Source organism: Carettochelys insculpta, chromosome 2, assembly GCF_033958435.1.
Source record: "Carettochelys insculpta isolate YL-2023 chromosome 2, ASM3395843v1, whole genome shotgun sequence".
NCBI classification, from domain to species: Eukaryota; Metazoa; Chordata; order Testudines; family Carettochelyidae; genus Carettochelys; species Carettochelys insculpta.
The window spans coordinates 36,587,432-36,610,424 of record NC_134138.1 but is presented as its reverse complement, the minus strand read 5'-3'; the positions used below and the strand labels follow the sequence as shown (position 1 = coordinate 36,610,424).

The 22,993-nt window shown below is 46.3% G+C and overlaps 1 protein-coding gene across 1 annotated transcript; it reads left to right on the top strand.

The window, feature by feature from the left end:
- The first annotated feature begins 1,318 nt into the window (after window positions 1-1,318).
- TRHR (thyrotropin releasing hormone receptor) lies at window positions 1,319-22,993 on the top strand. Its single transcript, XM_074985654.1, has 2 exons — window positions 1,319-2,110; window positions 22,586-22,993. Exons 1-2 carry the CDS (start codon window positions 1,319-1,321, stop codon window positions 22,991-22,993), a joined length of 1,200 nt encoding a protein of 399 aa, XP_074841755.1.

The window sequence follows — 22,993 nt, the reverse complement described above, 5'->3', positions numbered from 1 at the left end:
AGCTTCAGACTTCAGGTGTGCTGTTAAAAACAGAAATAGGCAAAATAATGAGTTGAAAACCTCTCTCAAGGTGGTAGTGTCCCTTTAAGTGAATACTGATGAAGAATTTGCTACCCACTCTCTGTAAAATGTGGAAATTCATAGCACGTTACAGAGCCAGGAGCACTGCACACATTTTCCAGGTGCAGTTTGGTGAGGGAATGCTCTTACTAGCAGCCCTCGTTTGATTTGCCATTAGCAGATCCGAGAGAGATGATTAATGCTGATTGCCTTGTTTGCACATGGCTTTACTTTTCCTAACTAAGGGCTGTGTTACCAAAGGAGATTCTTCAGGAGAAAGAGGACTGAGTCAGTGAACTCTGTGTGTGTGTGTGTGTGTGTGTGTGTGTGTGTGTTTTCTCATGGGGAAGAATTTGTGATGACAATTTACTGCTGTGGCATGATGTGCATGAGAACTGGAAGCGTTTAGGAGGTGGAGGACTGCACAGACTAGTGACCAAGCCTTTGTGAAGCAAAATGTTTGTGGAGTAATGCACAAGACAGGATTTTTTGCAGGTTTCAAAAGTTGGGACAGTTTTCATTGCATCCATATCGATGAGACAAGTACTCTGAGAACCCAGCACAGCACAAGGTAAGTGTAACCTGCTTCAGGGACATACCGGAAATCAGAATGTAAAAATATATGTTTTGTTGCAAATTGATTAGATAGTGCTGAAAAACACACACACTGACAATAGCCACCAGACAGCAGAGCAGCAACACAATGGAAGGGGACAAGAATTCTCATGGGCCTGAGTGACCTTCCCCTCTTTGCTTCCCCATTCTTCTCTTGCCTGACCTTACATTGTGATTGATCCCAGAAAAGCAGTGATGGTGAAATGTGTCAGCATTGGATTAGTATAGTCTCATGCATAGTGTCAGCTAGCTGGCGATCTCTGTCAGTGCAGGGAAAGGACTCTGTGTCTTCCCCCTCCCTCTCCCCCTCTCTCAGTCTGCTCTGCAGAGTGAGAAAGCTCTGATCTCTAGTTGCGATCATTCTGATGAGAGTCTCAGACTAAGTACAAAGAACCAGCTTTTTAACCTGTGCTAGTGAAACAGGATCCGGAGGGAACCTACCTCTGGTAATTGAACTTGTCAAGAAAAAAGCCCAGGAGTTTTGGAGCAAGAGCAATTTGTGTGGGAACTGTAACCTTACAGAGACTGTGTCATGGGGCTGTGCATCATCCACTCTCCCCTGTGTGTAACTTTTTTTGCAGGGAGATAAGGAGAAAATGTGCTGAAAGCATCATCCAGCAGAAGCAAATTTACACTGGTGAAGATGGAGAACAGCACGGGCAATGAACAGAATCAAACAGGACTGCTGCCAAGCCAAGAGGTCATCTCTATCGACTACCAAGTGGTTACCATTTTCTTAGTCCTCCTCATCTGCGGACTGGGCATAGTTGGCAATATCATGGTGGTGCTGGTGGTCCTCAGAACTAAACACATGAGGACCCCCACTAACTGCTACCTGGTGAGTCTGGCTGTGGCTGATCTCATGGTGCTGGTAGCTGCAGGACTTCCCAACATCACCGAGAGCCTGTATGGGTCCTGGGTCTACGGCTACATAGGCTGTCTCTGCATTACATATCTCCAATACCTAGGCATCAATGCTTCTTCTTGTTCCATCACTGCCTTCACTGTTGAGAGATATATAGCCATCTGCCACCCAATCAAAGCCCAATTCCTGTGTACTTTTTCAAGAGCCAAAAAGATCATTATTTTTGTCTGGGCTTTCACCTCCATATACTGTACCCTCTGGTTTTTCCTGCTAGATCTCAACACAGTAGTCTACAAAGACACCATTATTGTTTCTTGTGGCTACAAGGTGTCCAGAAGCTATTACTCCCCTATATACATGATGGACTTCGGTATATTTTATGTTGTGCCAATGATCTTGGCTACTGTCCTCTATGGACTGATCGCCAGAATATTGTTTCTGAATCCCATCCCTTCAGATCCAAAAGAAAACCCTAAGAAACGGAAAAACAACTCAGCTCACCAAAACAAGACCATGAATTCCAAGATGACTAACAGGGCTTTCAGTAGTACTATTGCTTCTAGAAGGCAGGTAGGAAATGCATTTGAATATAATATTCATACACACACAAGTTCTCTCTTAAGCTTTTGTTAAGGAAGTTGAAAAAGTAGAGCAGTTTGGTTAAAATACATGAACAATGTTTAAAATTTGCTTTATATCTTTTATTTAGTTTAAGGCATTCTGCTCCTAAAATCAAGGCATGTGATTAGAGCATTTCATTGAGTAAACTCAGTTTATCCCAGCATCTCTACAAATGACTGCCTACTCATACAGAAGGCAGAAGTATTGAAAGGTGTCTTACTGTGACATGTCAAGAAACCATCTACATAGTGTCAAATTGAAATGTTAAGAAAAAAAACTATTTTTCCCCATGGTGCAGCCTGCTAATAAGTCAAATAAACAGGCTGCAATTCCAGAGTTATTTTTGTGATTTGCGGCTAGAATACTAAACTGGAAGTCACGTGTCCTGTTTTAACACCTGCTCTGTAAATGAGTCACTGGTGACTAGAAAAGTTACTACTTTTTGTGTCTGTTTCCCCTTCTATGTTATAAAGATAAACACATACTTCTGTAAAGTTATGTAGGGGAAAAATATTATACAAATGCTAATGACTATTATCATTTCCATCTGTCAGATCATTTAAAAGGGTTAAATATTTTGAAAGTATTCAATGCTTTAAAGTGGATTAAGAGATTTGATCATATCTATTATAAATGGGTACATATGCTAAACCAGCACAGAGGTGTATGTCTCTACCAGACAGCTTAATCATTATGTACAATACTCGGTTATCATGTACCATTTATCATATTAAGTCCCAACCCTGACAGGTGCAGGGCACCTTAAAATCCCATTGATCTTTCAGGATTAGTCCCATCTCCTGCTTTATCTTTTTATATTAGTGGGTTCCTAATTCCTCCACCCCAGCCTGCTTTGATAAAAAATTATTTTCAGAAGGCTCATGCTTTTGAGTCTCAGTCCCGACTAAAAGGGATGTTTCAGCAACAGGTCACATAATTTCTGTGGGTATTATGCCTGAAGTGGTGGTCTCTTTTCAAATGCTCAGCAAGTCTGCATCTTTGTAGTGTGGGATAAAGCACATAAACCTAAGAATTTTGAGTCATATTTTCATGGATCTTTGTGCAAAATGTTGCTCTTTAATGAGGCTGGTTTTCCTGCTGTGGGACTTAGGTCCATCTTACAGGTTAAGTGAGCTGGTGAGCAGAGAAGTAAACATGTGCAGATCAAGAGATCCAAGGTTAAGAGAAATACAAATGTTACTTCCTTTGTTGTTGCTTGTAGTTGTTTACATGTCTCTTTGGCATTGGTTATTTGGGTGAGAAGTGGTGGAGTTTATTCCATCTATTAGTTAACATTATTTTTCTCTCCTTGGCTGATTCTCAGGTTATCAGCATGAAGAATAGAGCCATGTGCTTGCAAATGTGTGTTTTGTATTTCTTAGTAGCCTTTCAAAAATTGAATAGTCTTTTTATTTAGCATTGGAGACAATGCCACTTGCCATGTTATAAAATTAAAATGAAAATTGACAGTATACACAACATTTATTTTCTGTTTTATGAAAAGAGAAGGGGCTTTTCATTGAGACTATCAAATTTCTGGGTTTATTGTTGCTTTTTCAGTAAATCTAGTGTTTGCAAGAAGTGCTGTATGTAGACATGAGACATGATAAGGTGGCACTATAATATTTCTCATAATATCATACATATCATAATATTTATATTATGGTAGCAGTCAAAATGTGCTTAATGCTGCAAAATCATACAGGAAAGAATAGTCCTATCCTAAATATTTACAATCTAACTAAAGTCTAAGACACGCAAAGGGAAAACTCCCAGAGATCAATGGGTGTTACCCGTGCAGAACTGAAGGCAGAATTGAGCTCTCGGGGTCAGATTCTGCCCTCATTTATATCAATACATCCCCAGCCTCTTCACTGAATAGAAACTGATCCCCAGAGTTCAAGCAGCAGGAAAAATGACCAAAAGTGTGTAAAAGCAGGCGGCCTTCTCTTAGTGTTAGCCCTGAGCATGAGAGTTAGCCCAAGATAGAAACTGGCTGAAGCACTTATCTTTGCCTCTTCCTTTCTAGACTATACACTAGTCCTGCCTGTTCCATGAAGGAACAGAATCCCACTCACAATCTTTTATCTATATGGGCACTCTGATTACTCTTAATCCAGTGCTTAGCCAGCCACTAAGCTCTGTACATATGCCACTCATTGCAGTGAGGAGACCTGTGGCGGAACGCAGTAGAAATTTGCCATTTTCCCTTTTCAGGCCAGAATCACAACTTGGCCTCTGCTCTGTAAGATTCTGAGCACTCCAACGCTGACCCAGCAAAGAATTTAAGTTTATACTTAACTTTAAACATATACTTAGCCCCAGTGATTTTTATAGATTTTGCAAGATTCATGTGGGCTACGTCTACACGTGCAGCCAACATCGAAATAGCTTATTTCGATGTTGCGACATCGAAATAGTCTATTTCGATGAATAACGTCTACACGTCCTCCAGGGCCGGCAACGTCGATGTTCAACTTCGACGTTGTTCAGCCCAACATCGAAATAGGCGCAGCGAGGGAACGTCTACACGTCAAAGCAGCACACATCGAAATAGGGATGCCAGGCACAGCTGCAGACAGGGTCACAGGGCGGACTCAACAGCCAGCCGCTCCCTTAAAGGGCCCCTCCCAGACACACTTGCACTAAACAACACAAGATACACAGAGCTGACAACTGGTTGCAGACCCTGTGGCTGCAGCATAGATCCCCAGCTGCCGCAGCAGCAGCCAGAAGCCCTGGGCTAAGGGCTGCTGCCCACGGTGACCATAGAGCCCCGCAGGGGCTGGAGAGAGAGCATCTCTCAACCCCCCAGCTGATGGCCGCCATGGAGGACCCAGCAATTTCGACGTTGCGGGACGCGGATCGTCTACACGGTCCCTACTTCGACGTTGAACGTCGAAGTAGGGCGCTATTCCTATCTCCTCATGAGGTTAGCGACTTCGACGTCTCGCCGCCTAACGTCGAAGTTAACTTCAAAATAGCGCCCGACGCGTGTAGACGCGATGGGCGCTATTTCGAAGTTGGTGCCGCTACTTCGAAGTAGCGTGCACGTGTAGACGCAGCTGTGGTGTCTAATGAAGATGGTGGTATTTATATCAGCTGGGGTTTCAGTAATACTTGGCAGAAGAAAAATGGTGTAGCTCATCAGCTGACCCAATGCATTTCACATCTAGGTGAGCAATAAGGGAGGAGAACACTTAGACATGGGCAGTGCCTGGAGAAAGGTTCCAGTGATTATGGATGTGAGGGATTCCTCCTGGCCACCATCTGGAACTAGGATACCACTACCCTTGGCTGCAGACCTGTTCCAGGTTTTACACTTCCACTAACATTCACACAAGCAGGGACATACCGAGATGCAATTACATGCAGGCTGTGGCCAGCCAGTGTACGAACCAACAACAGAGAGGTTAGCACCAAAATAACCACTAGCTTCCCAGTCTAGGACTCTCCCCTCTCCCCACACTAGAGCATAAAGCCACACTTATACCATCTCGCCCTCAAAGTGGAGAGGAAATGCAACTGCTCCCTGAGGTTGGATTCCGAAGCATTTTACTCCAAGCTTACTGATTTAGATTAAAACATAAAATAAGTCTATTAATTGCAAAACAATAGACCTTAAGTGTTTATAAGAGATAACAAATAGACCAAATCATCACCCAGTAAATAAACAAAATTGCAAACTAAGCCTAAAATACTGGAAAGATACTATATGAATTAGCAAATTCTCTCCCTGGCTGGAAATACAAGCAGGTTGCAAATTCTTAAGGTACATGCTATAATTGCTTTGCATCTTGGAATCACCACGTATATATGCACACGCTAGAACTTTCTTTAGCTTCTCTCCAGAACTTCCCCCAGTTCACTTTTGTTCCTCGGAAGTCTTCAGGAGTCCACTCATGTGAGGAGAGAAGAACAACGGCTGATTTCACTCCCTGCCTTACACAGCTTTAGCATTTGGTGGGAACCCTTTGTTCCAAAACCAGTTCCCAGATCAGTGGTGGAAAAATACAGACACCCCTGAATAGACCACAGAATCTCATGGTCATGTGCCCTTGTAGCGTCATAGTAGCCATTACTTATAGGCTGTCTGGAACATTCTCAGGAAAGCTCACCAAATGGACAATAAGCTTCTCCTATGGCCTGTTCTTTTCCAGAAGGCTTATTATCCTGAACAGACTCTTTCCAACTAGCTATCTAGACTGAAATCATCTTGTCTAGTGGATGTCATCCAAGATGCATAGTTCATATTCATAACTTCAGATTCAAAAATGCTAGCTACATATAAATAGGATAAGCATATTTAACAAATCATAGCTTTTCCAACAACATCTCACGTGACTTACCTTGCACAGAATGCATCATAAGTATGCTATAATCATACCATAGTCTCACTATGAAGACTATGGAATGCAATATTACTACAGAAACTGTGGCTTTAATTACTACTGTTAATATCATGTTCTATAGTTCTGGTAAACAGACTAATTTCAGGCACACTGCACAAGTCACCATGAATGAAGTCATATCACTTTGGAAGTAAGAGGGCCATGCAGACAGTAAGTGCACGGAAGCACAGTCTGTGTGGAGAAAAATGGAACAGAATGATCGTGTTACACATTACTGCTGCAAGAAACCAACCCCTTCTTATTACGGAACTAAATGGCATTGTGGGTGAGAAAACAGAAGTGTCCAGATCACTCCAGTTGATCCAGTTAAAGCCACAAAGGTGACATGGAGTAAGATCAAGAAGATTAAAAAGATGGTGATTGTCCTGCAGAGCAAACCTTTTGAAACCAGACAGTTCAAAGTTTCATTTCCTTTACTGAGAAAAAAAGAAGAGGAGTGTAATTCAAATTCAGGGTTGAGATTTATTTCACTATTGTGTGATCATCTGGACAGACATGTTCAAGGAAATGAACTGAAATAGACATCAGCTTTTGGTTTCTTTTCTATTGCTGCACCCTATTTTAATCACAAGTTTGAGACAGAACAACTAATGGCAAATACGAAGAAATGTCAGTCCTCTGGGAGTATTTTAAGGTTCTATTGTTTCCTTGATCAGTGCAACGACTACAAATATGAGATAGCCCAGAAGATCGAAGATGGATCTTTGAAGACATTTTGGTATATGAGCTGCATCTACACTAGCCGACTATTTCGAAGTTGCTGGCCCAACTTCAAAATAGCGCATGTCACGTCTACAATGCCGTGCGCTACATCACAGTTGAAATTGTTGTTAGGCAGCAAGATGTTGAAATCTCTATCCCCATCAGAAGATGGGAACAGTGCCCTACTTCAACATTCAACGTCAAAGTAGGGCATGTGTAGACGATCTGCATCCCACTACTTTGAAATAGCGGGGGTCCTCCATGGTGGCAATCAGCTGAGGAGTTGAGATGTGCTGTCCAGCCCCAGAGGGGCTCTGTGGTCACCACACACAGCAGCCCCTAAAGCACCACAGACCCAGATATCCTATGGCAGGAAGCTGAGAGTGTGTAGGCAGCAGCACCTACATGTGCTCACCCTGCACGCCCTCCAGAGGCCTTGCTCTGCTCACCCACTACCCACGGCAGCCAGCCAGCCCCCTGAGCACCCCTAGGGCACCCCCCAAGGGGACCCAGCGCTATCAGGCATCTTCAGAAGTGGGTCTGTCCCATGAAAGCTCACCTAATAAATTATTTTGCTCTTCTTTAAAGTGCTACTTGATTGCTTTTTGTTTTGATATATTAACTTAATATTTGGCACTGGTACCACCACTGCTGAAACACTGTGTCCACAATTTCAGAAGGATATTGATAAATCGGCAAGAGTTCAGAGACGAGGCACGACAACAATGAAAGACAGATTCAAGATGCTCAGTCTATCTAGATTAATAAAGAGATGATTAAGGGACATTTGATTAGAATGTAAAACTACAGGGAATGGATATTTGATAATAGAGGGCTCCTCGGTCCCACAAAGGTAAGATCGAATGACAGGAAGGTGAAGATGGGAATATTCAGACTAAAAATAAGGTGCAGATTTTTAACAGCAAAGGTAATTAACCAATGGGACAATTTATTGAAGACTGTGGTATGGTCTCCATCACTGTACATTTTTAAGTTAATGCTAGATTTTTCCCTAAAAGACATTCTCTAGTTCAGCCATAGCTATTTGGCCTGAAATTGGAATTAATTCAGAAAATTCTGTGACCTATTGTCATACTTAGGCCTATACTTTTGCCATAATTGTGAATTCAACTGTAAAAATTGTCCTCAGTTGAAGTATTGTGTCCAGTTCTGGGCACCACATTTCAAGAAAGATGTGGAGAAATTGGAGAAGGTCCTGAGAAGAGCAAAAGGAATGATTAAAGGTCTAGAGAACATAAGCTATGAGGGAAGACTGAAAGAACTGGGCTTGTTTAGTTTAGAAAAGAGAAGACTAAGAGGGGACATGATAGTGGTTTTCAAGTACCTCAAAGAAGGCTGTGAGGAGGAGGGAGAAAACTTGTTCTCCTTGGCCTCTGAGGATATAGGGTAAGGAGCAATGGGCTTAAACTGCAGAAAGCGAAGTTCAGGTTGGACATTAGGAAAAACTTCCTAACTGTCAGGGTGGTTAAACACTGGAATAAATTGCCTAGGGAGGTTGTAGAATCTCCATCAATGGAGATATTTAACAGCAGGTTAGCTAGACATCTATCGGGGATGATCTAGATGGTGCTTGGTTCTGCTGTGAGGGCAGGGGACTGGACTCAACGACCTCTCAAGATCCCTTCCAGTTCTAGTGTTCTGTGATTCTGTGATTCTATGAAAAAGTGATCATATGTTCATAATATGTCGCAATACCCCATTATAACAAACACTGATGTTATAAGTTATTGCAACATTCTAAGAACTTGCAAATGTTGACAGAAAAATGTACAAAAGGGAGATAGACAGAATAGTCCAAACAAAAAAGCCAACTGATAATGTTCAAGGACGATGTTAAAATCATAGCAGGTAACCAAGAACAGCTTAAGACTGAAAATGAGTGAATAAGCATTGGAGTGTTGGATATTAGGCTTAAATGGTGGATGAAATAAGGTGAGAATTCTACCCATCACTCCTTCGTGAAGTCCTTAAAAAGATCCTTTTGGGAAAAAATTAGGTACTGGAGCACGCTTCACCCTCAAGGCTTCCACCCCCACCATCATGTGGGACCTTGAATCTTCCTCCTAATCCTGAGACATGTCATGACCACACAGGCCAGAAAGATGGAGCCAAATGACATCACCAAGTGGGATGGAGACTTTGCCTTGCTCTCCTCCAATGTGTTTATTTTCTTTCCTTATTTATTTCTTCTCTCTCCTATCTCATTTCTTTTTCCTTCTGTCTAATAAGAGTCTGTCTTAGACAGCCAAGACTATTTTGCAGCAACGCTGTAAGCCTGTGACCAGAGAGGGCCAAATGAAGAACTGTAGAAGTTAAGTAATAAGATTCTGAATTGGCTAGGCTATTGCCAACACCCATAAGTAAAAAAACACAATATGAGAAAACAGATCTCAGGCAACAAGACTGCATATTCTTTACATAATGAAAATCTGAATACAAGAAGCAAGGAAGGTACATGTCCTGCAGCTCTAAACAAAGACACAAACCCAAAACAACTAAAAATGCAGTATTATTGTTCATAGGAGAGTTACATTCAGTCCTCTACCAGAGGCATTAAAATTCATATTTGCACATGCCTACATCACTACCTTAGAGGAAATGAAATTAAATACTGTCAATGTCTTGTATAGTCGGACGAGCTGTAGTACCATTGTCTTATTTACACAATTATCATGAGAAAGAGTGTAAAGCCTAATGGCATCCAGACCCACCAATAGGGGTGGCGGTATGTAAAGGGGGTGATTGCACTGGGGCAGAGATTCAAAGGGGCCCAGAGCTCTTTTTCACCATTGCTGCTACTGTAGCTGTGGTGGCAGCAGGAGCCCAGGCCCTTTTGCCTCTGTGTTTCCAGTATATTAACTCATCATCACCTAAAGATTCATCTTGGCTACTAAAAGGTTTCTAGGACCTCTTAAATGCATAGCTTGGGATTACAGCATGAAAGGCCCTAACTATTGCAACAATAAAAGACTGTTAGTGTATTGGCTGCATTCGGAATAGTGGGACTCCTGGAGAACTTACTATTTTGTTTTTACTGTCCTCATTTTTCACTTTTATGTTTTATTGGCTTTACTTCACCTTTTTGGGATCTGTCAAGGGAAAGCTTCTCATTCGTTTGGTTTAAAGCAAACATTAAGTGATAAAATCACAAATCACAAAAACGCTGTATTACCTGTGGGTGAACACTTTCAACAAGCCACTCATAACAGCCACTGACCTCCCTGTCCTCATAAGAATGGCCACACTGGATCAGACCAAAGATCCGTCCAACCCAATAGCCTGTCTTCTGACAGTGGCCAGTGCTAGGTGTACTGAAGGGAATGGACAAAACAGGTAATCCTCAAGTGATCCATTCCCTGCCATTACTCATTCACCACTTCTGAAAAATGGAGGCTCCTTGCCCATCCTAGCTAATAGCCATTGATGGGCCTATGCTCCATGAATTTATCTAGCTCTCTTTTGAACTTCATTATAGTCTATCCTCAGAGGAAACCTGCCCAACACCTTCAAAAGGGAAGCTTGGGAATTTAAATCTGCAACTTTGCTAGATTCTACAAGTCCCAGACTCAGAAAACAACAGACAGTTAAATATGGGCACTCCTCCTGCATTGCCCTGCCAATGTGTATTTACCTTGACTGGGGGGCACCACCTCTAGGGATCAGGGTGATTTTATTTATTTGGACTCTTTGGAAAATGACAGTTTAGTGATCATGACTTTGGGAGGTAAATAAGGGACTCAGAAATGGCACTGGATTTATGGCTCCTTACAACAATCTGTAATTAACTAACCTTCTTTTGTTCCACAACTGTGAGTTGTTAACTGCCCGTTTCATGTCTGCACTTCAACAAAACTCCCTTTGCTGGGCCATATCAGCTGACTTGGGCTTGTGGCACTTCAGCTGTGGTGATATAAAATTGCAGTATACACATTTGGGCTCAGGCTGAGCCCTCCCAGGTCCCAAAGCACAGCCTCATAGAATGCTAGAACTGGAAGGGACCTCAGGAGGTCATCAAGCCCAGCCCCATGACCTCAGGGCAAGACCAACCACTATCTATATCATCCCAGTTAGATATTTATCCAACCAGTTCTTAAATATTTTCAGTAATGGAGATTCTACAATGGAGATTCTAGGCAATTTATTCAGTACTTAACCACCCTGACAGGAAATTTTTCCTAATGTCCAACTTAATTCTCCCTTGCAGCAGTTTAAGCCCATTGCTTCTTGTCATACCATCAGAAACTATGGAGAATATTTTTTCTCCTGCCTCCTAACAATATCCTTTTAGGTACTTGAAAGCTGCTATCATGTCCCCTCTCAGCCTTCTCTTTTCCAGACTAAACAAACTCAGTTCTTTTAATCTTCTCTCATAGGTCATATTTTCTAGACCTTTAATCATTTAGTTGGTTTTCTCTGGACCCTCTCAAAATTCTCCACAATTTCCTCAAATGTGGTGCCCAGAACTAGATAGAATATTCCAATTCAGGCCTAACCAGCACTGGGTAGAGTGGAAAAATTCCTTCTTGTGTCTTGTTCACAACACTTTCTTTGTAGTATCTAGAAAAGTTACAAATTTAAATTCCCAGGCTCCTTTTTGAAGGTGTTGTGCACGTTTCCTCCGGGGATGGGCTATAAGGGAGTTCAAAAACGCATTAGATACATTCATAGCAGGTAGGCCCCACGCTAAATACTCCACTTGGGGAGGAACAATCAGTTTCACACATACAAAACTGGCAGTGACTCCTTAGGATTGAGTACTGTAGGAAGGGATTTAGGGGGCATTGTGGACCACCAGCTAAGTATGATGCTGTGTTTGCATGAGTGCTTGATTGCAGCATAGACATATCCTGTGAGTATCAGTCACAGGCCTGAAGAAATCTTTGTAAGCTCAGAAGCTTCTCTCTGTCACCAGCTAAAGCTGGTCCTATAAACAATATTACCTCACCCACCCAAGGCCATCCTTTTGGCTTATATCAGAGAGGTAGCCATGTTAGTCTGTATCTTCAAGAACAACAAGAAGTCCTGTGGCACCTTATAAGGTGCCACAGCACGTCTTGTTGTTCTTACAGCTTATGGTGCCCTACGGGGGGGCAGGATGGAATGGAGGAGGTCCCTGAGGAGCACTCAGGGCTGTGAGGGCAGGGGCAGTGCATGGAGGCACAGGTACAGGAACTTGGGCTTGCTGCAACCCCACTCCAACTCCTGGCCCTGTAAAGGTCCCTGGCTCCCAGAAACAAGGCCCTACTCCTATACCCAAAGAGGTGGAGTGGGGAACGCACCCTGGGGGTGGAGAAGATGGGGCTGACCACCAGAGCCAGCACTGTCTGCGCCTTGCAGTCCCATCCCACAGCAGTGGCCCTAGCCATCAGCAGCTATGTATTCTGCATGTGCCTAAGGATGGCTCTGCACCCACTTAGTCTGTTTAAGTGAAATTAGGGAGATTCTTCTAAGCTTATAAGGTTCAAAGGGTAACCCACAGCTTCTTTGGCAAGTTTTAGGCTGTAATTAAGAGTTTAATGATAATATATCAGTCCTTACATCAGGTGTTATGTCTGCGTTTCTTTTTGATTAGAAACCAAATGTAGATCAAACTTCTTTGTATTAAATGTGATGGCCTGCTAGCATGTGACAGTAGTTATTAAAGTAGGTAGGTTGCTTTCAGGCTGCGTCTACACTATGAGATAAAATCGATCTTAAGACAGTTAGCTGGCTTTTTCCAAGTGCCTGTCCTCGCTGTAAATTTCATTAGCTCAATTTATGGACCACTAAAATCAATATGGTATTGAAATCTTAAAATCGTAGTCACCTGACGGGTGTAACATTCAATTTGAATTTAAAATTCGGAATGAAGGGGAGCGAGGATGCGGCCTGTCTTTAAATCGAATTTCTTAGCCTCCACAGATGTCCCGTATGTGCCCCACAATGCCCCACAGTTCTCCACTTCGGCCTCTTACATCTCCACTGCTCTCAACTGCAGAGGAATTAGGCAACAGGAGAACCGTTACAATTTGGCACCTGCAAGCCCATGGCTATAGGGTCATGAGAGGCTGAAAAATCTTTTTTCTTTTTCTTTGCTAGAAGCGCAGCTGTGCAATCTGTGTTTCTGTCTATACCCCTGCTAGCTGCCTTTTTTTCTGCACTGCCTGGTGCCAGCCACTGTCCCCCATACCATGTGTCGGCTATGCTGTGGGTGGGGGGTCATGCTTGTCTGGTAGTATAAGGAACTTCTTATCAGCCATTTACATATTGTCCTGACCGCTACATACCTTCCTTCCCTCCCCCCGGAGGCACCATACAGTCTGGAACATTCCTGCGCCCAGCCATATGATCAGTATCAGAGGGGTAGCCATGTTAGTCTGGATCTGTAGCAGCAACGAAGGGTCCCGTGGCACCTTATAGACTAACAGAGAAGTTTAGAGCATGAGCTTTCGTGAGTTAACTCACTTCTTCAGATGCATATAACTCACTTCTTCAGCCATATGATGTGGCTTGACGCCGAACCAATAAAAGGATGTGCTGCGCAAGGTGCCAGGCGGATTGCATGCTGTGAGGGTCACAATATTCAGGGCCAGCTTAAACAGGGGTTCTTTTAGCTGACCAGGAGACGTCTCCCTCGGTGGTCATGATTTTTGGGGGCTGGCTGTAGCTGGGGGTCTTCTAGCCACCCGGGGGACATCTCCCTCAGTAGTCATGATTTATTGGGGCTGGCTTTAGCAGGGGTTCTTCTAGCCAACCAGGGGACTTCTCCCTTGGCAGTAACAATTTTCAGGGGCTGGCGGGAGCCAGGGCTCTTTTAGCTGTCCTGAGCCATACATGTTTCAATGAAGGCAATGTATTATCTATACAGTTACCACAATTGTCAAAGTAAGGCTTGCAGTGGGGAATATTCTTGTCCTAAGGGTGTTCTTTTCCAGGTGCAAACCCAGCTGTAGTTCAAGATCTTTTAGTCTGATGAATAATTTGAGTCTGAGTGTAGCAACCATGTCTACTTAGATATAAGGGGCTTCTTTGGTAGGAGGCCTAAATCCAGATAAAAGTTCCCCAGAGGGCCTCCATGGGTGGTCACGGTTTTCTTGGCTGTCAAAAGTCTACTGTCTTAGCCACCCAGGGCCATTACTTATGATTCATTCGAGTTTCAGCATAGCACCTGTGTCTACGTAGAAGTCCTCTTTCCCAGGAGGTATAAATCAATATCCAAGCCCAAAATAAAGCCTGAGCATGTTGTTTCAGTGTAGCACCTGTGTCTTCTTAAACATACTTAACATGGCAGGGAAAAGAGGGGAATGAAATGTGGAAAGATGGTGTCATACACCCACATCTACTTGTGGGGCCAGAATGCTATGGGGCTCAGGGACCTGTGGGACAGGTTCCCACACTACACTGCAGCAGCACTCGATTTAAGCGACTTGTGTGTGGCAGCAGTAAGACAATTTTGTGGGGCCTATGTGGGAAGATGAAGCTGCTAAAAATTAAATGGATAAAACCCAGTGTTAAGAAATCCATTTTAATAAATTGATTTTATCTCGTAGTGTAGACTTACCCTCAGCTGCAATATGTCAAAGTCAGTGCTAGCTGTTCCATAGCATTGAGGAGAGGGTGAGACCACCCTTCTTTCCAAGGGAGTAGACACTGGTTTCTAACTGTGGTACAGTAACTCCTCCCTTAACATCCCGGTTAATGTTGCTGTGAGAAATTTTTCATAGAATCACAGAATGCTAGACTGCAAGGGACCTCAAGAGGTCATCAAGTCCAGTCCCCTGCCCTCATGGCAGGACCAAGCACTGTCTAGACCATCTCTGATAGATGTTTGTCTAACCTGCTCTTAAGTATCTTCAGTGACGGAGATTCCACAACTTCCCTAAGCAATTTATTCCAGTGTTAACCACTCGAAGAGGAAGTTTTTCCTCATGTCCACCCTAAACCTTCCTTGCTGCAGTTTAAGCACATTGCTCCTTACCCTATATCCTCAGAGGCCAAGGAGAACAAGTTTTCTCCCTCCTCCTTGTAACCCTCTCTTAGGTACTTGAAAACAGCTATCATTTCCCCCTAAGTCTTCTTTTTTCTAGACTAAACAAGCCCAGTTCTTTCAGTTTTCCCTCATAGCTCATGTTCTATAGACCTGTAATCATTTTTGTTGCTCTTCTCTGGACCTTCTCCAATTTCTCCATGTCTTTCTTGAAATGTGTTGCCCAGAACTAGACACAGTACTCCAACTGGGGCCTAATGAGCATTGAATAGAGCAGAAGAATGACTTCCCAGCTATGTCTACACTGGGATGCTACATCGAAATAGCTTATTTCGAAATAAACTATTTCGATGAATAGCGTCTACACATCCTCCAGGGCTGGTGCCGTCACCGTTCAACGTTGACGTTGGACAGCACTACATCGAAGTAGGCGCTGCAGGGGAGCGTCTACACACCAAAGCAGCCCAAATCGAAATAAGGGTGCCAGGAACAGCTGCAGACAGGGTCACAGGGCAGACTAACACTTCCAGGGCAACAGCAAGCCATTTCCTTAAAGGGCCCCTCCCAGACACACACAGCCTGCACAGCACGTGGTCTGCAGAGCCACAGGCACGCACACCCTGTGGAAGCAGCATGGACCCCCAGCAGCAGCAGCAGCAGCAGCCAGAGGCCCACACATCCGCCCCTGGAGGAGCAGTGGTTGCCCTGCTCAGTGCCATGCAGGAGGCAGCTGACCATCTTTTATTTCAGGAAGATGAGCTGTCCTCGGGGGATGAGGAAGCAGCCCCAGACCTTGCTGCCCTCCCAGCTCCACACCCCCCCACCGCACACGCCTCCTGCTGTTGAGATACCCCACGAGCACGGACTGGTGGAAGCGGCTGGTGCTCGGCGAGTGGGACAATGACCACTGGCTCCAGAACTTCCGAATGACCTGGCAGACATTCCTGGAGCTCTGCCAGTGGCTCACCCCTGCCTTACAGCACCAGGACACCCCCATGCGACGTGCCCTCACCGTGGAGAAACGGGTCGGCATCGCTGTCTGGAAGCTGGCCACTCCAGACAGCTACCGATCCATAGGGCAGCAGTTCGGCGTGGACAAGGCCACCATCAGGGCTGTCCTCATGGAGGCAAGAGGACCCACGGGGTGGGGGATCCCGGGGGCGGAGCCCTTGGAGGAAGGAAGGGAGCCCGGGGGGGGAAGGCCAGACACACCCTGCACACCCCTCACCGGTGCTCTCTCATGTTCTTCCCCTGCAGGTCGTCCACGCAATCAATGCCCTGCTCCTCCACAGGCTTGTGCGGCTTGGGGACCCAGATGCTGCCATTGCGGGGTTTGCCAGCCTGGGCTTCCCAAATTGCTTTGGGGCTCTGGATGGGACCCATATCCCCATCCATGCCCCAGAGCACAGCAGAGGACACTTCCTCAATAGGAAGGGATACCACTCTGTGGTCCTCCAGGCCTTGGTGGACAGCCGGGGCCGCCTCTTGGACATTTATGTTGGCTGGCCTAGCAGCACCCACGACGCCCAGGTGTTCAGAAATTCGGGCCTGTGCTGCCGGCTGGAGGCGGGGACCTACATACCCCAGCGGGAGATCCCTGTGGAGGACACCACCATGCCCCTCTGCGTAGTTGCAGATGCGGCGTACCCCCTCTGGGCCTGGCTCATGCACCCTTACACAGGCCACATCACAGCCAGCAAGGAGCAGTTCAACACGCGTTTGGACCATGCGTGCCAGGTGGTCGAGTGCACTTTCGGCCACCTCAAAGGGCGCTGGAGGTGTCTCCTCACCCGCCTGGATGCAGGCCTCACCAACATCCCCCAGGTTGTGGGCGCGTGCAGCACACTCCACAACCTGGTGGAGAGCAAGGGAGAGGCCTTCTTCCAGGGCTGGGCTGTGGAGCCTGGCAGGGCCGACGACCAGCCACCCACTGCCCCCAGTCGCCAGGTCGACCCTGAGGGGATCCGGGTCCGGGAAGCCCTGTGGGCCCATTTTGACCAGGCTGCAGGGTGAACGCTGGCAGGGCCAGCTGCAGGTGAGCCACCCACTGCACCCCCACATCCTCCACAACACTCCCTGCCCCCACGCCCACACCACATAGAACCCCAGAGCACACACACCCCCCACACACCTCCGTACAATAAAAAAATGGAATTTTTTTAAACAAAACCCTGCAACCCTTTGTGTTATTAATATGAAAACAGAAGAAGAAGGGGGGAACTATGTACATGTGGGGGGCAGGTACAAAACAGGGGTAGAACAAAAACTATTTACACAAACATGGGGAGAATGAGTCCAAAGGAGGGGGCCTTGGGAGGCAACGTCCTCGGCCACGCACCCCTATTGTCCTGCGCCTGGTGTTGGGGGACTTGACCCACGTCTCGGCCGGGGGTCCGGTCAAGGCTGCATGGGGGCCGGGAGAACCTGCAGATACGGCCGGGAGGTGTCCGGAGGCCCATGGTCCCCCTCAGTGGCAGGCCCCAGGACGGCCAATGGTGGAGGGACGGCAGGCGGAGTGGCAGGTGGAGTGGCAGGGGGGGGCAGGTGCCATGCAATGGCATCGAACGTGCGCATGAAGGCCCCCCAAGCCTCCTGGTGCAAGGCCAGCACGCGGTCCTGGAGGTGGAGCCACCGCTTCTCCACCTGCAGGCACCGCTCAGACACCTCCAGCTGACGCCGGAGGGTGGCGAGCAGCTGGGGGTCCGTGGATGCCCGCAGATGGCCTCGCCGCTGTTGGGCTCATCCTGGGGCTGGTCTGTGCTCCGCTGAGGGGCTGGCCTGGTGGGATGGCCCCGGTGGGCTCTCCGGGACCACAGACGGCGCGCCGGTGCTCTCTGGGCCTTCCAATGGTGCAGCTGCGAAACAGAGCGGGGAAGAAGAGTGGAGACAGCCGTTAGTCTGGCCCCTGAACCGTGGCCTTTGTCCCCCCACCCCTCTGCTGCTGGTTCCCCATCCCCGTCCCCCAGAGATGCTGCTGATGATGATAATGATGGGTGTCCAACCCACCCCCCGAGGGACCCTAGGTTCCACTCCCCCCCAATCCCCAGGGATGGGGAATGGGGCTGTCCTGCTGGTGGGCAGGGGCTGATGGACTCTTCTGAGGGACATGCCACTGCTGTCCTCGGGGCCATGGTCATCTGGGTGTGTGGAGGACCCTGGTCATGTCTCTTGTCCCCGCCCCTTAACCCCGGGCGTGTGCACCAGGGGGGTACATACCTGACGCTCCGCTCCCATGGTCGGGGGACAGCCATCGGGCGGACACCCTGCTGGAGCTGCGGGACGGGAGGGAGATCTGGAGCCCCCTGTCGCTGAAGGCCCCCTCCTCTGCCTCCTCCGGTGTCCCAGAGGTGGGATCCTGGCGGGGGCCCTGGGGTGCAGGGCTGGCCTCCGGGGTGGACTCCATCTCTGGGGCCTGCTGGGGCTCGTCAGCCAATGTGTCAAGGGTGGCCAGGGGGCAGGAGGTGTACTGGGGGCCCAGGATTTTCCTGAGCTCCCTGTAAAAGGGGCAAGCGGCGGGGACGGCCCCAGATCAGCTGGTCGTGTCCCGGGCCCAGGTGTAACCCTGCCATGGCTCCTTCACATTACTCCTGACATGGTCAGGAGTGCAGGCAGGGTGACCCCGGGCAGCCAGGCCCTTGGCCAGCCAAGCAAACGCATCCGCATTGCGCCTCTTGCTCCCCATTACCTGGAGCACCTCCTCCTCACCCCAGAGCCCCAGCAGGTCCTGGATCTCGGCCTCCATCCAGGAGTGGCCCTACTGCCTCTTCCCCCACTGGCTGGCAGGCTGGGAGCCCTGGGTCCCCTTGTGGGGGGGTGCCCTGTGGGCGCTTGGGGGGCTGGCTGGCTGCCATGGGGTTCAGGGTGCTGGCTTAAGGCTGCGGAGGGACGTGCAGTCTGGGCACATGGCAGTGCTGCTGCCTGCATGAGCTCTCAGCTTCCTGCACAGGAAATAAGGGGGCAAGGAGCTTTAAGGGGCTGGTGCACACGGCGACCATAGAGCTCAGGGGCTGGAGAGAGCATCTCTCAACCCCTCAGCTGATGGCCACCATGGAGGACCCCGCTATTTCGATGTTGCGGGACACGGATCGTCTACACATACCCTACTTCGACGTTCAACGTCGAAGTAGGGCGCTATTCCCATCTCCTCATGAGGATAGTGACTTCGACGTCTCGACGTCTTACGTTGATTTCAACTTCGAAATAGCGCTCACCGCATGTAGACGCGGTGGGTGCTATTTCGAAGTTGGCACGGCTACTTCAAAATAGCCGGCTAGTGTAGCCGCGGCTCTCATGTTTTACTCTCAACACTCCTGTTAATGCATCCCAGAAATATGTTTGTTTGTTTTTTTTTCGTTTTGTTTTGTTTTTTTGCAACAGCATCACACGGTTGACTCACATTTAGCTTGTGGTCCACTATGACCCTCTAAATCCCTTTCCACAGTACTCCTTCCAAGACAGTCGCTTCCCATTTTGTGCATATGAAGCTGATTGTTCCTTCTTAAGTGGAGTACTTTGCATTTGTCCTTATTAAACACCATCCTGTTTATGTCAGACCATTTCTCCAGATTATTTTGAATTGTGATGCTACTCTCCAAACAGTTGCAACCCCTCCCAGCTTGTTATCATCTGCAAACTTACTAAGCATTTTCTCTATGCCAATATCTAAATCATTGATGAAGACATTGACAAGAACCAGTCCCAAAACAGAACCCCTGTGGAATTCAACTTGTTATGCCCTTCCAGCATGACTGAAAATCATTAATAACTACTCTCTGAGAATGGTTATCCTGCCAATTATGTGCCCACCTTATAGTAGCCCCATCTAATTTGTATTTGCATGGTTTATTGATAAGAAGATCATGCAAGACCGTGTTGAATGCCTGACTAAAGTCTGGGTATACCACATCCACTGCCTCTCCCTTATCCACAAAATTTGTTATCCTATCAAAGAAAGCTATCAGATTGGTCCGGCATGATTTGTTCTTCTCATGATCTGTTCTATTACCTATTACCTTATTTTCTTCCAGATGTTTGCAGAGGAATTCCTTAATTACTTGCTTCATTATCTTTCCCAGCACAGAAGTTAAACTGACTGGTCTGTAGTTTCCTGGGTTGTTCTTTTTTCCCTTTTTACTGATGGGCACCATATCTACCTTTTCCAGTCTTTTGGAATCTCTCCTGACTTCCAGGACTTTTCAAAGATGATAGCTAAATGTTCCGATACCTCCTCTATCAGCTCTTTGAGTATTCTAGATTGCATTTCATCAGGCCCTGGTGACTTCCAGACATCTAATTTTTCTAAGTAATTTTTAGCATGATCTTTTTTAACTTTATCCTCTAAACCTTCCCACTAGCATTCATCATGTCAGGCATTACTCCATCAGACTTCATGGTGAAAACCAAAACAAAAATCATTAAGAACCTCTGACATTTCCAAGTTTCCTGATATTGTTTCTCCCTCCTCACTGAGCAGTGAACCTATCCTGTCCTTGGTCTTCCTCTTGCTTTTAATATATTTATATAATGTCTTCTTGTTCCCTTTTACATCTTTAGCTAGTCTGATCTCGTTTTGTGCCTTTGCCTTTCTAATCTTGTCCCTGCATACACATATTGGTTGCTTATGTACATCCTTTGTAATTTCTCCTATTTTCTACTTTTTATATGACTTCTTTTTGATTTTGAGAATATGCAAGATCTCCTAGCTAAGCCAAGGTGGTCTTTTACCAGATTTTTCATCCTTCCTATGTATTGGTATAGCTTGCCTTTGGACCCTTAATACCATCTCTTTGAAAAACTGCCGACTCTCTTCAGTTGTTTTTCCTGTTAGTCTTGCTACCCATGGGGCCTTATATACCAGCTCTCTGAGTTTACCAATATCCCCCTTCCTGAAATCCATTATCTCTCTTTTGTTGCTCTCCCTCTGACCATTTCTTAGAATCCTGAACTCTATGATTTCATGGAATTGCAAGTTGTGTTGTTACATTGTACATTGATTAGAGCCCATTCCAACAGCACTTAGGCATCTGCTTTTCTTGCTACTACCAGGATTTTCTGGAAAAGCAGCCTGTCTTTATGGGGTTCAGAACCGGTGGGGAGGGCCTGGCTGCCCCCTCCCTTTGGTTCCCCCAAGTTCCCAGTAAGTCCAGCTGCCCTTCCTACCACTGCTCTCTGCCCTGGAGCTGCTCCCAGGAGCCTCCTGCTTGCTGTGGGAGGAGTGGTGGGAAGGGGTGATGATGTCAGGACACCCCGATCCCTTTATCAGGTCCTCTACTCTGTACCCCATCTCACCAAAGCAGGATATCACAGCTACAGCCTCATGTCTGGATTCTTGTCTGTTTACAAGGGCAGTGTACTTGAAGCGATGCCAGCATACTTAAAAGGGCAACCCTCAGCTCTGTCTCTCTCAACCCGTCACATACGCACAGCGTGTGCGTCTGTCTGTCTCTCTCTCAGTGTGAGCACCTCTGTCTCTCATACACACGGCCCCTGTGGTACTGTTCAGCTGTGCATGCACTGCCTGGAGGAGCGAGAGGTGCACTCCAGCGGGATAGTGTGAGTTCATCATCATGTTCCGTTTCTGCAGGGAAGTGTTTGCATCCACCACTATGCGTCTATTGTGTTTCTTCCCTCCTGCCTCATCCGGGCTGCCTCTACGGTGTGAGGCAGTGTGAGGCAGCCACATGTTAACCCTTGAGGGCTCAGCCACGTGCTGCCCATCATTTAGTAGCAACTTCATCATTTAATAGCAAGACATTCCCTGGGAAATATTCCACTCTCCGCCGCCACCACCTTAACCAAGCTTCACAGTCGTCACTGCTGCGCACAGTACTAAATTGTTTAAAACAGATAATCTATATGTACATGTTGACTATGTGTACATGGTGGAAAATAATTCCTTACTTACATTAATTCCTAACGAGAAATTGGATTCATTAATATTGTTTCACTGAAAGTGCATTTTTCAGGAGCATAACTACAGTATCAAGTGAACAATTACTGTAGTTGCAAAGACTCAGGCCCAAAATAATATGTTCAATGGGGATTACTGGATATTAATTGGATCACATGGATGCTAGACGTATGGAATTATCCATGTTTTATGAAAGTTCCAGGGCATTTGGATCCAAAATTTGGGTCAGTCCATTATAATGGTAAGAAATACAGATCAGCTGCAAAAATAACTGAGAACTGGACATAGAGCAGAATATCACAAAATTCAGAGTTTTTCACATGCAGAGTTTTAGGATGGGCCCACCACATCCCTACAAAGCACCAAGTACTGACTTTCTACTGTTTCACTGGGTATATTTGTGTTTTCCGTAGGTTACCAAGATGCTGGCTGTCGTCGTGATCCTGTTTGCATTTTTATGGATGCCCTATAGGACACTGGTTGTTGTAAACTCCTTTCTCGCCACTCCTTTCCAGGAAAATTGGTTCCTGTTATTTTGCAGAATCTGCATTTATCTAAATAGTGCCATTAACCCCGTGATTTACAACCTCATGTCCCAGAAATTCCGAGCATCCTTCAAGAAACTCTGCAACTGCCAGAAGAAGCAGTCAGAGAAACCCACCAATTACAATGTTGCACTAAACTACAGTGTCATCAAGGAATCTGATCACTTCAGCACGGAACTAGACGACATTACTGTCACCAATACCTATACGTCCTCTACAAAAGTGTCCTTTGATGATACCTGTTTAACCTCTGAGGTAACATTTAGCAGAAATTGA

Excerpts from the sequence above, each read along its gene's own strand:
- TRHR (XM_074985654.1), top strand. The coding sequence starts at position 1,319 with ATGGAGAACAGCACGGGCAATGAACAGAATCAAACAGGACTGCTGCCA. Across the intron at positions 2,111-22,585 it reads CTATTGCTTCTAGAAGGCAG|GTTACCAAGATGCTGGCTGT; the intron begins GTAGGAAATGCA and ends TGTTTTCCGTAG.